This window comes from Peromyscus californicus, unplaced genomic scaffold (assembly GCF_007827085.1).
Source record: "Peromyscus californicus insignis strain IS unplaced genomic scaffold, ASM782708v3 Scaffold_5__1_contigs__length_169319896, whole genome shotgun sequence".
NCBI classification, from domain to species: Eukaryota; Metazoa; Chordata; class Mammalia; order Rodentia; family Cricetidae; genus Peromyscus; species Peromyscus californicus.
In genome coordinates, this window is record NW_026294573.1 from 52,712,120 (window position 1) to 52,727,952 (window position 15,833).

The 15,833-nt window shown below is 39.3% G+C and overlaps 1 protein-coding gene across 11 annotated transcripts in view; it reads left to right on the forward strand.

Moving 5' to 3' along the window:
- Dock7 (dedicator of cytokinesis 7) overlaps window positions 1-15,833 on the forward strand; it is a 201,313-nt gene that overhangs the window by 47,745 nt on the left and 137,735 nt on the right. For all 11 annotated transcript variants that reach the window (XR_008213675.1, XM_052716301.1, XM_052716302.1 and 8 more), the window contains exons 8-10: window positions 3,847-3,913; window positions 5,569-5,718; window positions 13,793-13,873. Coding sequence is in view for 10 of the 11 variants with exons in the window: in XM_052716301.1 (XP_052572261.1) it covers window positions 3,847-3,913; window positions 5,569-5,718; window positions 13,793-13,873 (298 nt within the window). In the remaining variant the exon portion in view is untranslated. The remainder of the gene's footprint in view (window positions 1-3,846; window positions 3,914-5,568; window positions 5,719-13,792; window positions 13,874-15,833) is intronic.

Sequence of the window (15,833 nt, forward strand, 5' to 3'; positions counted from 1 at the left end):
CATGTACGTGCAGTGCCCATGGAAGCCAGAAGAGGGCTTAGGACCTCCTGGAACTGGAGTTACTGGTGATTGTGTGGGTGCTGGGAATCAAATCTGAGCAACCTGTGCCCTTGATCTCTGTGCCATTTCTCCAGCACCCATGCACTTTGTTTTGTGTGACTGGGTTTTTCACTGAGCCTGAGCTCTCTGGTTCATTAGGACTAACTGGCTCCAGGGATCCTCTGTTTCTGCCTCCACAGCACTTGGACTGTAGACACATTCCTTCATGCCTGCCTGTGTTTGTGGGATCCAAACTCAGGTTTTCTTGTTGGTGCTGAAGGCACTCCTCAGTCTTCTTCCTCCTTTTGTAGGGCTCCAGTTTCACTGGATTAGTGTCCTGTTCTTAGGACTTGGTTTAACCTTAATTTCCCCTCTGTACAGACACTGGCTTACACAGTTTTTCACATTATGGATTTCACATAGGAATTTTAGGACATTTTTCTGCTCATAGCAGTAATAATGGACGTCACCTACTGCTCTTTCTTCTTCCCATCTCTGCCAACACTGACGGACTTTCTGTTTCTGCCTGTTATGTCTTGTAAATAGAATTATGAACTTTGTGGGGAGTTTTTGGTGTGTTTTCATCACATAACATGTTTTCATAAATATTGTAGTATTATATCAAAGTTTATTACTATCTATAGCCAGATGGTATTCCACTGAATGGCGATGCTACTTAAAATGTTTGTCAGTTGATGAATATATGGGGTACTTCTACTTAAAAAAAAAAATAAAAAAGAACAGCTTTATTTGATACAACTTCCATATTATATAGTTTATCCAGTGTGTGCCCAGAATTCACTAGTGAATTCACCTATTGTACAATTCAGTGTGTTTTGTTAAAGTCACAGGACCATGCAACCTTTATCAGTGGATCTTAGAGCATTTTCATCCTCCCCTGTCTTTCTGTCTCTGCCTGTGTGTGTGTGTGTGTGTATGTGTGTGTGTGTGTGTGTGTGTGTGTGTGTGTGTGTGTGTGACAGAAGAAAGTTTGACTACTACCTCATATTCATGTAGAAAATTTTTACAGGTTATTAGTAGACTTGAATTTGAAAGACAAAACAAAGTTTCTAGAAGAGAATGTATGTACCTTTATGTATAGAAACTCTACTTTAACACAACGTAGCAAGCACTACCCTAAACAAACATTTTCCTTCCACACTCACTTTGCTTCTTTTCTTTGAACTTCCTTCTTTCCCTTCCCTCTCTGACTTTCTTCTCTCCTCCCTTCCCTCTCTGGCTTTCTTCTCTCCTCCCTTCCCTCTCTGGCTTTCTTCTCTCCTCCCTTCCCTCTCTCTGACTTTCTTCTCTCCTCCGCCGTCTTCTCTTCTCATGCCTGTCCATTCTGGTACTGGAGATTGAACATAGGCCTCACACATGCTGGGCACATTCTGTACCACTGAGCTACATCGTTGGTCTTCCTTCATCCATACATTTTGCTTCATTGAAATGGACAACTGTTTTTCCATCCAAAGACGTAAGTGTTAAGACAATGTCTAGGAAGAGGAGAAAGTATGAACAAGACATACACTTGATGTGTTAATATCCAGAATACACACAGAACTACTTATTGATGAAGAAAAAAGCCCAACAGTAAATAGAAAAATGATCCAGTAGAGCAGTGGTTCTCAACCTGTGGGTTGCCACCCCTTTGGGGGTCAAATGATCTTTTCATAGGGATCACCTAAGACCATTGAAAAACACAGATATTTACATTATGATTCACAACAGTAGCAAAATTACAATTACAGAGTAGCAACAAAAACAGTTTTATGGTTGGGACTCCCCATAACATGAACTGTATTAAAGGGTCATAGCATCAAGGATGTTGAACCACTGCAATAGAGGATATTCATTTGACTAATAAGTACATGAAAGGTGTATACGGAAAAGTGTATTGCAGTACCACTTACCCGGCTGAGTCTCAAGTATAAGAAGATGCAGAGCAGATTTTCAGTGGCTGTCAAGTGCTGAAAGACTCTGAGATCCCTTTGTGCTCAGCATCTATATGTTTCGCTAAGAGAAGCGTTAGCTAGAAGTTATAGGGAGGAAGAGTAAAGGCCTGTGTAGGCTCCATTTCCCTTATTCCTTCCCTATGGAGGCCTTGGAGGCCACAGCTTCTCTGTCAAGGGCCCGTCTTGTCTCTTGCTTACCACTTCCTCAGTGTTGGATTGATGATTTCTACTGTTGCTTGTATAAGTGTGTACACTGTTGTTTTCAGATTCTGTGCAGATCTTTTTGAATGGCTCTTTATTAAACTTTCAGTGTGAAAATGTTGTCTCTTATCTTAGAAAGACTCTGACCTTGACTTATAATTAGCAAACAAGTGCTGTGGAGCAGGATTATTGCGGCTCCAACACTCCTTAGCATTCTTCCCCAGTATTTCTTGCTGTTGAGGCTGTACATGGCAGGATGCTCAGTCACATTCCAGATTTCTACTTGTGAAATGTGGGTAATAGTCCTCCAACTAAGATAACCAAAATGGTCTGCAGCCATGGCCAAGTGTCGTCCTCTTGGGTACAACACTGTCTTGGGCTGAGACCCCACTGTGCTGTTGTTCCAGTCAGCTTCTCATTGCATATGCTTTGTGTCATTAAACATGTCCCTCCTTCCTGTGTGTCAGCTCTGGTTCAGGAAAGTGAAGTAAACATCTCAAGTACAGAGTTAGAAAGGACATTGGACATTTTCATCAAATGGGGATTACTATCCCAGCATTAAAAGAATAAATTAATATTTAAGATATGGAAATTTGCCCATTAAATATTGAGTTAAAAAAGCAGATCACGAAATAGTATTTTACTCTTTGTTTAAAGAAAAGGATTTCAGTTGGAGATTTAGCTCAGTGGTAGAGCACTTGCCTAGCAAGCACAAGGCCCTGGGTTCGATCCTCAGCTCCAGAAAATTAAAAAACAAACAAACAAACAAAAAAAGGATTTCACATGTACGTTTTATACGACAAAAGTCTGGGTAGATGACCACTCCACTTCTCCTCAGTTGTTTCTGCACAGTGGGAGTTTCCAAATGCTTCTGCTTTTCTCTGAGTGTTTTAAATGTATTTAAAATTTTTGGGGTGTGGATTATTTGATTTATAGCCTGGAAAAGAAAATATTTTAAAACTTTATTTCAAAGTGAACACACCTAAGTAAATAACCTAATCACAGGCTATAAAGTAATTAGTGTCACAAAATAAATAGAAAATTCTCTGAGACTTTTGGGAAATTTAGATTGATTATTGCTGAAAAAATAAGTAAAGTTATATAGAGAATGTATTGGTTTCAAAGCTATGAAAGATACATGTGGAAAGTGTCTTAGTAGAAGGTAGGCACAGAGGTAGGCACAGGGGTGATGGATGAAGGTATTGAAATAATGAAGTTTGAAATCAGAATTTCTTTCCAGAGAGATCTTTCTGGAACTTTATCCGGATGTCAGGTGTACGTGGTATATATATATGTGTATGTGTGTGTGTGTGTGTGCGCGCGCATCCATCCCTGTGTGTCTGTCCCATTGTCTGCGTGTGTCCTGTCCCTGTTTGTCTGTCCTAGTGTGTGTTTCTGTCCCAGCCTGTCTGTCCATGTGTGGATATGTACATGTGAGTACATATGTCTATGGAGTCCTGAAGAGGGAGCCAGCTCCCCTAGAGCTAGAGTTCCAGGGCAGTTGTTAGCTGCCTCTGTGTGCTGTAGGTTTTGGGAACTGAACTTGGGTTCTCTGCAAGAGCAACAGTCTTCATTGATGAGCCATCTCTCTAGCCCCAGATTTATCTTTTATATGTATTTTGAAGTTAGTTTATGTTTTTTCTTCATATAGGTTTGAGATTGAAATTGAGCCTATTTTTGCGAGTTTGGCTTTATATGATGTCAAGGAAAAGAAAAAGGTAAGATTCTGGGATTTGCTTACAGTCATTGTCATAATCATAAGTTTCAGAAACCTGCTTACATGCTTTTTGTTTTATAAGTAATGATTCCTCATATATTATTAACTGAACAAGTGAATAGAAATTTACCATTTCAAGACTAGTTAAATATTTTCTTCTTATAGAAAATACTTTAATTGAACCCTGGTTTTTGATTTATTGAAAAAAGTCCCCAAAGCAAGTAGCAGAAGCAACTTTTAAGAGAGAGACAAGCAAGTTGGAGAGTGGTGGCGCACACCTTTAATCCCAGCACTCGGGAGGCAGAGCCAGGCGGATCTCTGTGAGTTCGAGGCCAGCCTGATTGAGGACAGCCAGGACTATTACACAAAGAAATCTTGTCTTGAGAAACAAATAAATGAACAAACAAAAGAAGAAGAAGAAGAAGAAGAAGAAGAAGAAGAAGAAGAAGAAGAAGAAGAAGAAGAAGAAGAAGAAGAAGAAAACACAAGCCAATGCAGGAAAGGGACCTGCCTGAAAGCTGTATATAAGAAAAGAAACATGACAGTCACTGAAGTTTATGATGCAGTTTGGAACTTGTAATAGCCGTGGCTGTTTTATGTATGTTTAGGTGGTGCGTCTGAAGAGTGAGTTTAGCTTTATTTACTGTGCTGTTTTTATTCCGCTTCAGAGTTTTCAGAGGAGGGCATTAAACAGCTTTTTTTTTTGGTTTTTCGAGACAGGGTTTCTCTGTGTAGCTTTGCGCCTCTCCTGGAACTCACTTGGTAGCCCAGGCTGGCCTCGAACTCACAGAGATCCGCCTGGCTCTGCCTCCCGAGTGCTGGGATTAAAGGCGTGCGCCACCACCACCCGGCTAAACAGCTTTTCTTGATGCTTCTTTTCTTTCTTCTCCTTGTCCTTCACCTCTCCCTTCCTTTTCCTCTGTTCTTTCTGGGGTGCTGGGGATGGAGCCCAGGGTTCTGAGATTCGAGTCTGGAGTCTAGCACTCTCCACATCTCTGGTCCAGCATTTCTTACTTTAGTATGTGCTAAGTCACGCTGAACTAGGAACTTGAAGGTGCCTTCATTATCAACAGATGACCTGTGATAGATTTCTTCAGGAAAACTTGCTGTAGTAGCTTATATTTGTAAAATGAAAATTGCTGAGATGTTCTTAATACAAAGTTGGGTTTTTTTTGTTTGTTTGTTTGTTTTCCGAGACAGGGTTTCTCTGTGTAGCTTTGCGCCTTTTCTGGAACTCACTCTGTAGCCCAGGCTGGCCTCAAACTCACAGAGATCTGCCTGGCTTTGCCTCCCGAGTGCTGGGATTAAAAGTGTGCGCCACCACTGTCCGGCATATAAAGTTTTAAAATTCAGTTTATAGTCAATCATCTTAGTGGTAATTGACTTAGCTGCACTTTTAACTAAGGAATGAGAAAATGCTCTTTAGAAAATGTTTCTATGTTATATTCCAAAGTAGCTTATACAGTTTTTGACTTTGATGTAGGTATGTAGATTGGTCTCAGTGAAAATACATACTCAACTGTGAATTAGAATCGAGTGTTGTAAAATATAATGTTTTATTATCTATAATATTTTAAGATTTTACATATATGCTTTTTGTGCATTTCATAAATTTTGTATTGATGTAAAAATGAAATGTCTGAATGTATTTTTCAGATTTCAGAAAACTTTTATTTTGACCTTAATTCGGAACAGATGAAGGGATTGTTACGGCCACATGTACCACCCGCTGCTATTACCACTCTGGCTAGATCAGCTATTTTTTCTATAACTTATCCTTCCCAAGATGTCTTTCTTGTGATAAAGGTGAGACTGTCTTTAACAGATGTGTTTATTTTGGCGTCTGGTCCTTCTTTTGCCAATATTGCAAACGTAGGGCAGCCCCTTGCCTTTCCTGTTTTGTGTTTGATTCTTTGCAGCACCACCCTGGACATATGCTCTAGTTATGACCTAACTTTTCCTGAATGGAATGTAGTATTAATCACGGCTCTGTGGTCAAATGGCAGTGGATTTATCTTAAGGGATTGCCTCATGTGATCTTGGGAGCTGACAGCTCTGATTTGTAGGGTAAGCTGCCAAATGAAAGTTCAGTTAGCCTTGAGTCCAGAGTTCACATGATAACAAACTGGAGACTCAGGCTAGGTTTCTGTTACAGTTTTCTTCAGGAAAACTCAGTCTTTGTTTGTAAACCTCTCAGCTGATTGGATGAGGCCCACCCACACAGTAGAGATTAATCAACTCTATTCAAGGTCTACCATTCTAATTCTAATTAAAAAAAACAAAACAAAACAAAACATTTTCACAGCAACATTTAGAACACTGCTTCTCAACCTGTGGGTCATGGCCCCTTTAGATCCTTTCACAGGGGACACATATCACATATCCTGCATGTCAGATATTTACATTACCATTCATAAGAGTTACAGTTATGAAGTAGCAACAAGATAATTTTATGGTTGGGGGTCATCACAACATGAGGAACTCTATTAAAGGGTTGCAACATTCAGAAGGTTGAGAACCACTGATTTAAAGGAATATTAGACCAAGTAACTGAATACCCAGGTCTACTTAAATTAACACTCATAGTTGCTATAGTGCAATTGTTTTACTCAGTTTCTAAGTCATATAAATATGAAAACTAAACTAAATCATTGTGATTTGATCATCAACCAGTTGAAATAAGAATTGGTCTCTGGACATAGAGGCACATGCCTATAACTCTAGCACTTAAAAGATAGAAGCAGGAGGGTTGGAAACTTGAGCGTAGCTGGACTACCTGGCAAGAGCTTGTCTCTTAAAAAGCAAATCAAAATGAAAATAACAACCACAAAATGCTCCAAGCATACCTCCCCCAGAAAAAAATTAGAAATTCTAGAGACTAGCAAGGCCTGGTAAGGTCTTTGATTCCAGCTGCTTGGTAGGCTGAGGCAGGAGGATTGAGAATTCAAGGCTAGATTGGGTTATAGAGTGGGTTTTGAGGCCAGCCTGGGCAATTTAAGGAAAACTTGTCTCAAAATAAAAAGTAAAACGAGGGCTGGGTGTGTAGTTGAGTGGTAGAACACTGGTCTGGTGTGCACATGGCTGGCACTAGGTTTAGTCCCCAGCATTGGGGGTGGGGGAGTAAATTCAGATATTACTGTGCTGCTGTCTTCTTGTAACTTAAAGACTAATTGGGACCAGCAGATGGCTCTGCAGGTTTAAAGGTGCTCACTTTCAAGCTCTTGAATTTGTTCCTGGAGTCCATGTGGTGGATGAAGAGAACCGACTCTGGCATGCATGATGGTGCCATCTCCTTCATACACAAAATAAATAAATAAATGTTACAAACAAACAAACGGAAGGACTTGGTTCCTTGACTTTGGCTAAATTGACCTTGACTTGACAGCAACCTAAAATAAATTCCTTAGTCACTTTATTTATATAAGATTACTATAAAGAGGTAATGAATTTTTTTAATAAGATAGTAAAGTAGATTTTCATAAAAATGAGTCCTTTTTACCCACAGGAATAATGCCCCAATTTGTTGGATGCATTCCTATGAATTCAGGTTAAAATTAGTGTTAATTTCAATGAACAGTCCTGGAGAAATTCACTTTAGAAAATCCTCTTAAGTGAGGTGAGCTTCCGCTGGGTGTGGTGGCGCACACCTTTCGTCACACCTTTATCTCAGTACTGCAGAGGCATGCACATCTGTGAGTCTAAGACCAGTTTGGTCGACATAGCAAGTCCAGGACAGCAAGGACTACATACAGAGACTGTGCCTTCAAATACCAATACCAACAACAACAATAATAATATAATTATCATTATTTTCAAAAAGAGATGAACATGAATGAGAAATAGTTATTTTAAATGGAGAAAATGGCAAGTTTTTATAAACGATCATCTTGGAAGAAAAGAGCTAGTAAGGCAAAGATGATTGGAGTATAGACTGCTTGGAAATGAAGTGATTTATGATTTAGTTGTCATAATGGGAATAAATGGCTTTCAGGATTAGGAATAAAAAACATTGAATGTAAATTTTCAGTATAAAGAAATAGGTAAATCATGATAAATTCATGATGCAAAACCATAATTTGAAAAATTCTGTTATGGTAATAAATATGAGAATCTTTAGTGAAAAATAAATCTATATATCATAGTTCTACTCATAAAATACATCTAAATGTAGATTTGTGTATATACATAAGCACATACATATGTATGTGTATGTGAGAAATTTTCTGTAATTGCCAAATGAAGAATATTATTAATTTTGTTTTTATTTTATGTGTATGGGTGTTTTCCCTTCATGTATGTCTGTGATATCTGCAGAGGCCAGAAGGGTGTCAAATTTCCTGGGAACTGGGGTTACAGATGGTTGTGAGCTGCCATGTAGGTGCTGGGAATCTAACCTGGGTTCTCTGGAAGAGCAGCATGTTCTCTTAACTGCTGAGCCATCTTTTTAACTTCTTCTGTTTTAAAGGAAGTTAATTTTGGAGATTTCTTTTAGTTATTTGTGGTTCATCATGATATTTCTCTCCTTTTTTTTCCCAAGAAGAATAATATGGTTTGGTTTATAGTTTCAGTCAATCTTTATCATTTCTTGAGAGAAAATTTCCTTAGCACTTATGTTGTATAGTTGTTGCTATACAAGAACAACAGAGGATATCCCAGTGGGCTGTAACAAAAAACCTTTATTTATAATTCTGTTACAATTCTTGTATCTTTATTTATATATCCGACTTATGCATTGGTCAGTCAGTCTGGGCTATACTGTTTTCAGATGGTTGTGTTTGTGTGTCTGTATGTTGTCTGGAACCAGATGGTTGTGTTTGTGTGTCTGTAGGTTGTCTGGAACCAGATGGTTGTGTTTGTGTGTCTGTAGGTTGTCTGGAACCAGTTGAATTGTCTCTGGCTGGAGATGTTCTCTATGTGTGTCATTTTTAGCAGTAAATTCTTGATCTTTGTAGACATACCAAAGAGTAGACTCAGCTGCGTAGCTGCTTTTCAAGTCTTTGGCCGTATCATGGCAGCTAACATCCCATTTGCCGAAGCAGGTCATAACAGAACAGAAACTCAGGCAACTGGGGTGTATATAATAGGTCTGTATTGGAAGGAAGTTCACAGCATCTTGTAGCAAAGGGAAGATAAAGGAAGGGTGAAGAATTGGGCTATTAGTGCAGTATTGCTGAATGGAACATTGGGATTCTTATTCAACAAGGGTTATTAATTCCCTACTTTTTTTCATTTTGTCTTCTTCATTGGCATGGTTGTTTGGGGCTAAGTAGATGAAGAAATTATACTATCCTCTATGTAATGTTACTTGAAAGAAAAAAAGCACAAAACACATTGAAAGAAAACTTAACACAGACAAATTAAACTTGATTATGCTTAGGTGATATTAATAAAATTTACTTAAAATTATTTAAATTAAATTTTTATTGAAATATGACACAATATAGGAGGAATTATGGAAGTTATAAATGTGTAGTTTGATTAATTATCCTAAAATTAATACACTTATGTGACCATCCAGGTTAAGAAACAAAATAAAGAATTCTAGAAAGCACCCTCCTAAGGTTCTTTTACTACAGTGTCTGTATAATGTAGTATCCCTATTCAATCCATTACCCTGTTTCTCTTCAACACTCTATCCCCGTTTTTGAACAGTTAAAGGGATCAGAGAGAGGACAGAGTTGGGAAGGGAAAGAAAGGGAGAAAGAATTTTTTTTCCCATTCCATATAATTGAATAGTCTGTATTGTTATTTGAAAGAAGTTTTTTTTTTTTTTTTTTTGGTTTTTCGAGACAGGGTTTCTCTGTGTAGCTTTGCGCCTTTCCTGGAACTCGCTTTGGAGACCAGGCTGGCCTCGAACTCACAGAGATCCGCCTGCTTCTGCCTCCCGAGTGCTGGGATTAAAGGCGTGCGCCACTACCGCCCGGCTTGAAAGAAGTTTTAAATATATTTTATTGCTTCATAGTATTTTATGGTATAAATGTATGACAACTTGTCCATTATATTGGATGGGGATATTTTCATTTAAGTTTTTGTCTTGCATTGCTAATTCAGTGAACATTTTCAATCTATTAGGAGTACATCAGTCTCCTTAGCATTTTCCTAGGAGTTGAAGTGTAGTTTATATACCCAGTTGAGACTCCATTGGAGAAAACTGATTTTCCCTGTGCCAGCAGGTATCAACTGCAGATAACTTCTTGGTTACGGGTGAAACTCCATGTCCATTTCCCCCTCTCAGTGTTGAGACCCCATCTGGCTTGAACCTGCACAGGCCCCATGTGTCTCTGAATTCGCATGTGTACCAGTCCTGTTGTGTCTGGAAGACACTGTGTCTTTGCAGTCACTCACCATCTCCCAGAGCTCTTACAGTCTTTCTGCCTTTTGTACGCAATATCTGAGCCTTGATGGGGTAGTGTGATGAAATCAGGTCTTGATTCCCCATAAATAGCCCTTTACAGATTGAGCCAGTTCCCCAACCTTATTTCAAAAGAGAAGAAACTTTAAAAAATCATAGGAAATTGAGATATTTTAGAGAAATACGGTAATTGAAAAACCATCTATTTAGCCACTTAAGACTATTATTGTGAGGGGAGGTTAGAGAGATGGCTTAGTGGTTAAGATCACTTGATTTTTCTTTCTTTTTTGACAGTTGTGAATAATGGTGTTATAAGGAAAGCTATATAACATTTCATATTCAAACCATAACATTGCTGGCCCCATAGGCACATGCAAAACACATTCAGTCCACCTTTAAAAGCCCTATAGTCTTTCACAAGAACCATTCAGAAGTTAAAGTCTTCTTTGACTGAAGTCAGTTTCTTAACTGTGAGCCTCTGTAATATCTACATAAACAATAAAAACAAGAGACTTATTCCCAGAGTACAGTGACACATGGTAAACATTCCCTTTTCAGAAGGAGGGAATCAAGGCAGACCAATGAAAGAGCAGAACAGATTTTCTCACATTCCTTCTTTAGACCCTGTCCAAGGTTCTGAGAACCATATGATCAGCTTTGTCACAGTGACAACCCCACTTCTGGTACCATTTTCTGTATTAGTTACTCTTTTTCCTTGTCTTACCAAATAATCAACGACAAGCAACTTAGGGAAGGAAGAATTTATTTTGGCTAACAGTTTGAGAGGATAGTCTCCATAATGAAGGGGAAGGCCCAGTAGCAGGTGGCACCATGGTGACAAGGGTGCAGCTGAGACTCCTAACCTTTTCATACTTTTGTGGAACTGGACGCAGAGAGCATTGAGGATGAATAAGTGGGCTATAAAACCTCAATGCTTGCCCTCATCCACCTCCTTCTTCCAGCCAACCTCTTCCTCTATATGTTCCATAATCTTCCAGGACAGCTCCACTGGTTGGGGACCAAGTGTTGAGACATGAGTTTATTTGGGATATTTTATATTAAGCTATAACAAAATCATTTGTTTATTGGTTAATTGGATTTCTCATCATCACTGTTGCTTTTCCTGAGTTGTAGGGGTTCTTTATGCATTTGAAATACTAATTTGTAGTCAGACATACATTTTGCATATAATTTCATCCCATTCTTAAGGTTGTCTTTTCATTCTGTTTATTTTGTCCTTTAATGTAAGTGTTAAGTTTTGATACAGTTTATCTGTTTTTTTTTCTATACCCCTGTACTGTCACGTTCAAGAGCAAACTCTTCCAAGTCTGTGAAGAACTTTTTAAAAAAGTTTTAGGATTTTTAGACTTACGTTTAGGCATTAGGTCCATTTAGGCTTGATTTTTAGATGAAGTATAAAGTGAGGATCCAGCTGCATTAGCAGCCTTCATCACCATATTCGTTGGAAAGAGTGCCCTTTCCACATTGAGTCATATTGGCATCCTTTGTCTAAAAACACTTGACAAGACTGGAGAGATGGCTCAGTGATGAAGAACACTCGTTGTTCTTGCAGACATTCTGGGTTTTCTTCCTTGAACCCACACGGAGCTAGGGATTTGACACCCTCTTCTGACCTCCACAGGCACCAGGTGCATATGTAGTGCACATGCATACATGGAGACAGAGGAGTCATACACATGATTTTATTAACATTGGACTGTATGCAAGGGTTCTTGCTGGACTTCCTCTTCCATTCCATTGTGAACATATCTCATTTATTCATTATTATTACATCCAGTGTGACCAAATACCTGGCAGAAATGTGGGAGAAAAGATTTCTTTTGGCTAATTGTTTCATAGGGATTCTAGTCATCCAAATGTCTGATAGACACAAGGGAGAGGATCCATTTTGGCTTATGGTTGTAGAAGGATTCCGTCCCAAGCACCTGACAAAATAAAAGGGAAACAGGTTGGCTTACGGTTTCAGAGGAATTGCAGTCCATTGGGGAAGCAGAGTGGAGAAGGCTCCAATTGTGGCTGTAGGTGCATAAAATGACATTTCTTTATGTTGTGGTTTTCCAGAGAGCAGAGGATGCTTGCCTGGAACCCAGTGTACTGTATCACAACCAGGTTCCACTTTTTAAGTGCTCATAGCCTGCAAGCCTGTGACCCTCTCCATTCAAATCAGGAACCTGGGACTGGCATTCCAGATTTAAAGTGCAACCTTTGTCTTCTTGCAAGGCCACAGTTCTGTCGATTTGTGGTCAGTCTCACATCTGAAGTCAATCTCTACTCATTCCCTTTTCCTCAGGCTTCACATTTCTCTAGAGATTCCTTTTCAAATTTAGGATGGGTTTTTATTTTCTGTCAAAACAATCATTGGAATTTTGATAGAAATTTCATTAATTGTGCACAACAGGCAATATTGGATTCTTAATTCTATTAAATCTTTCACTTCATGACTTTAAAATATCTTTGGAATTTTTTATGCTTTTATTTCTCTCGGTAACATTTTACTATTTTCATTGTATAGATTTTTTAACTTCCTTGGTTTAAGTTTATTCCTTTCTTAGTTTTCTTTTCAGAATTTGTCATTGTTAATGTGTACCCTTTGTATACTGAAAGTTTGTTGTATTTGTTTACTTTTTTGTTGTTTATTTTGTTTCTTTTGAAACAGAATTTTACTATGTAGCCCAGGCTAGCTTAGAATGTGCTAGCCCTGGGGTGGGTGGGCCTCAACATTTGCAGCTCTGGCCCTCATCCTCTTGAGTGCTGGGGTAGCAGGCAGTGCAGGCATATCAGCAGTGGCCAGCATCTATGATGTGGTTTTTCTCTTCTTGCATGAAATCTTTAGAGTTTTCCACATAAAAGATCATGCTGTCAAAACAAAAAATAACGATGATGATAATGCTGCAGCTGCTGCCGCCGAGTGTGGTGGCACATGCCTTTTATCCCAGCACTGGGGAGGTGGAAGCAGGTGGGTCTCTGAGTTTGAGGCCAGCCTGGTCTATAGAGTGAGTTCCAGGACAGTCAGGGCTACACAGAGAAACACTGTCTCAAAAACCTAATAATGATAATAATAATAGTAATAAAGGTCACGCTGTCGGTAGAGATCATTTCACTTCTTCCTTTCCATTTCACCTGTCTGTTATTTCTTTTGCTTGCTGATTGCTATAGCTCTAACCTCAGCACGGGTTTGTATAGCAAATGCAAAACTGGATGTTCTTGTCTTGTTGCTGATTTTAGAGGGCAAGTTTTGAGTCACTCTTGAGAATGTTAGCTGTGGGCTTTTCATATATAGTCTTTATATTGAGGTTCATAGTTTTTGAGTGTTTTCTATAGCAAAATGATTCTGAACTTTTTTATATCCATTTTCTGCATGGAGATGATCATTCCCCTTTCTTCTAACATTTTTTATGTGTGCTATATTATATTGATTTTTAATATATTGAACCATTCTTAGATTTCTGATTGAGTGCATTTATTTTTAAAACCTTAGCTAAACTTTTCTGTTTTTGCCTCTGACAGCTAGAAAAAGTTCTACAGCAAGGAGACATTGGAGAGTGTGCAGAACCATATATGATTTTCAAAGAAGCTGATGCCACCAAGGTACCACTTCAGGCCGCATTTTCCCATATCGCTCCTATTGTAATTTGGGGAAAATGAAAACATAAAGTCTTTACAATAATTTACTGTTAATTCATTTCTTCCTGCTTGTCTGCTTTCTCTCGTCCTGTTCTCCCTGTGAAATCATTTCTTTCTGTTTGTCTGCTTTCTCTCATCCTGTTCCCCGTTTTCTTTGTTACTGAGCTTGTGTTGTGTCCTGTGCTGGTCTTCAAATCTCTTCTACCCACATCTAATTCTTTACAAGTTATTTTTGGCGGGAGGGGCAGAGAGATAACCCAGTGGGTAAAAGCATTTGCTGTGCAAGCCTGATAACCTTAGCTTGACCCCAGACTCCAAAACATTCTCTTCTGTACTTGAAGACACACACAAGTGAAACACTCCTCCCACGACTCCCCGACACTAATAGTATTAGTAGTAATAGTGATTTAAGTAGAGCTTAAAAATTATTTTTCTTGATGAGAACTAAGCTAATTAAATTTAACTTCTAAATAATTTACAAGTTCTTTTATTTATAAAGTAGTGTTGTTGATGAAACTCCCTAGCACTGAAATTGCTGTTTCTGATTTTGTCATCTTGAGAGGAAAGAAAGATGGGCAAGGGTCATATGCACATTCGTATCACAAATGGCAGGTTGAGAAGGGAGCATAGCTGTGGTATCATCAGCAGCTGCCAGCAATAAAATACCCAGGCTCTGACTTGTTAAATTGTCATGCTGTAAGTGAGGGAAGTAGCTGCACTCGTTTTAAACTGTGGTAAATTACAACAGCCGTGAGATGGGAGCAGGGACACAGACAGACCAATGATGAGCAAGTCCAGACCAACAATCAAAGAAGCACAGGGAGGCACTACTGCAGGTCCAGCCCCATGCCCACACGGTGCAAATCATCCTGAAGCTGGCTCAGAGTTCAGGCTGCTCTGAAACCTGTCACTTCTCTCATTTAGAGTGAGGTGTGTCCTGATGAGTATCCTGCCTTGGGACTCAGGGGTAGCGTCTTAGTTCACTTTCTATTTCGTGATAAACACCATGTCCAAATACAACTTGAGAAAGAAAGGGTTTATTTGATTTATATATCCTAGGCCATAGTCCATCTGTCTTAGTCAGGGTTACTATCGCTGTGATGAAACACCTTGACCAAAGCAACTTGGGGAAGAAAGGGTTTATTGGGCTTACATTTTGACATTGTAGTCCATCGCTGAAGGTAGTCAGGGCAGGACCTCAAACAGGGCAGGAACATGGAGGCTTGCTCAGCCTGCTTCCTTATAGAACCCAGGACTACCAGCCCAGGGATGGCACCAACCACAATGGGCTTGCCCCCTCCCTCATTGATCACTAATTAAGAAAATGCCTTACAGCCAGATCTTATGGAGGCATTTACTTGTTTTTCTTTTCTTTTCTTTTTTTTGGAGGCATTTTCTTAATTGAGGTTCCCTCCTCTCTGATGACTCCAGTGTGTTTCAAATTGACATAAAACTGGCCAGTACACCATCACTGAGGGAAATTAGGGCAGGAACCTAGAGGTAGACAACCATGGAGAAAATGATTGCTGGCTTTTTCCAGGTCATGTTTAGCTGCCCTTCTTATACCTCCTGGGACTGCCTGTGCTGGGGTGGCACTGCCTGCAGTGGGGGCAGGGCTCTCTCACATCAGTCATTGATTAAAATACCCCACAGAGATGCCTACAAGCTAATCTGATGGAAGCATTTTCTGAAATGAGGTACCCTCTTCCCAGATGAACCTGGTTTGTGTCAAGTTGGCAAAAACCTAAATAATACAGCTGGGGGGAAATAGAAAACTACCAAAATGGTACCAGTATTTATTGTTGTGTCTACTGTGTATCCAAGAGAGTTATTGTTCGAAGAACCTAAATATCAGGTGAAGGGGTATAGCTTATTTGGTAGAGATATTTGCTAGCATGCACAAAGCCATGGGTTCAATCCCTAG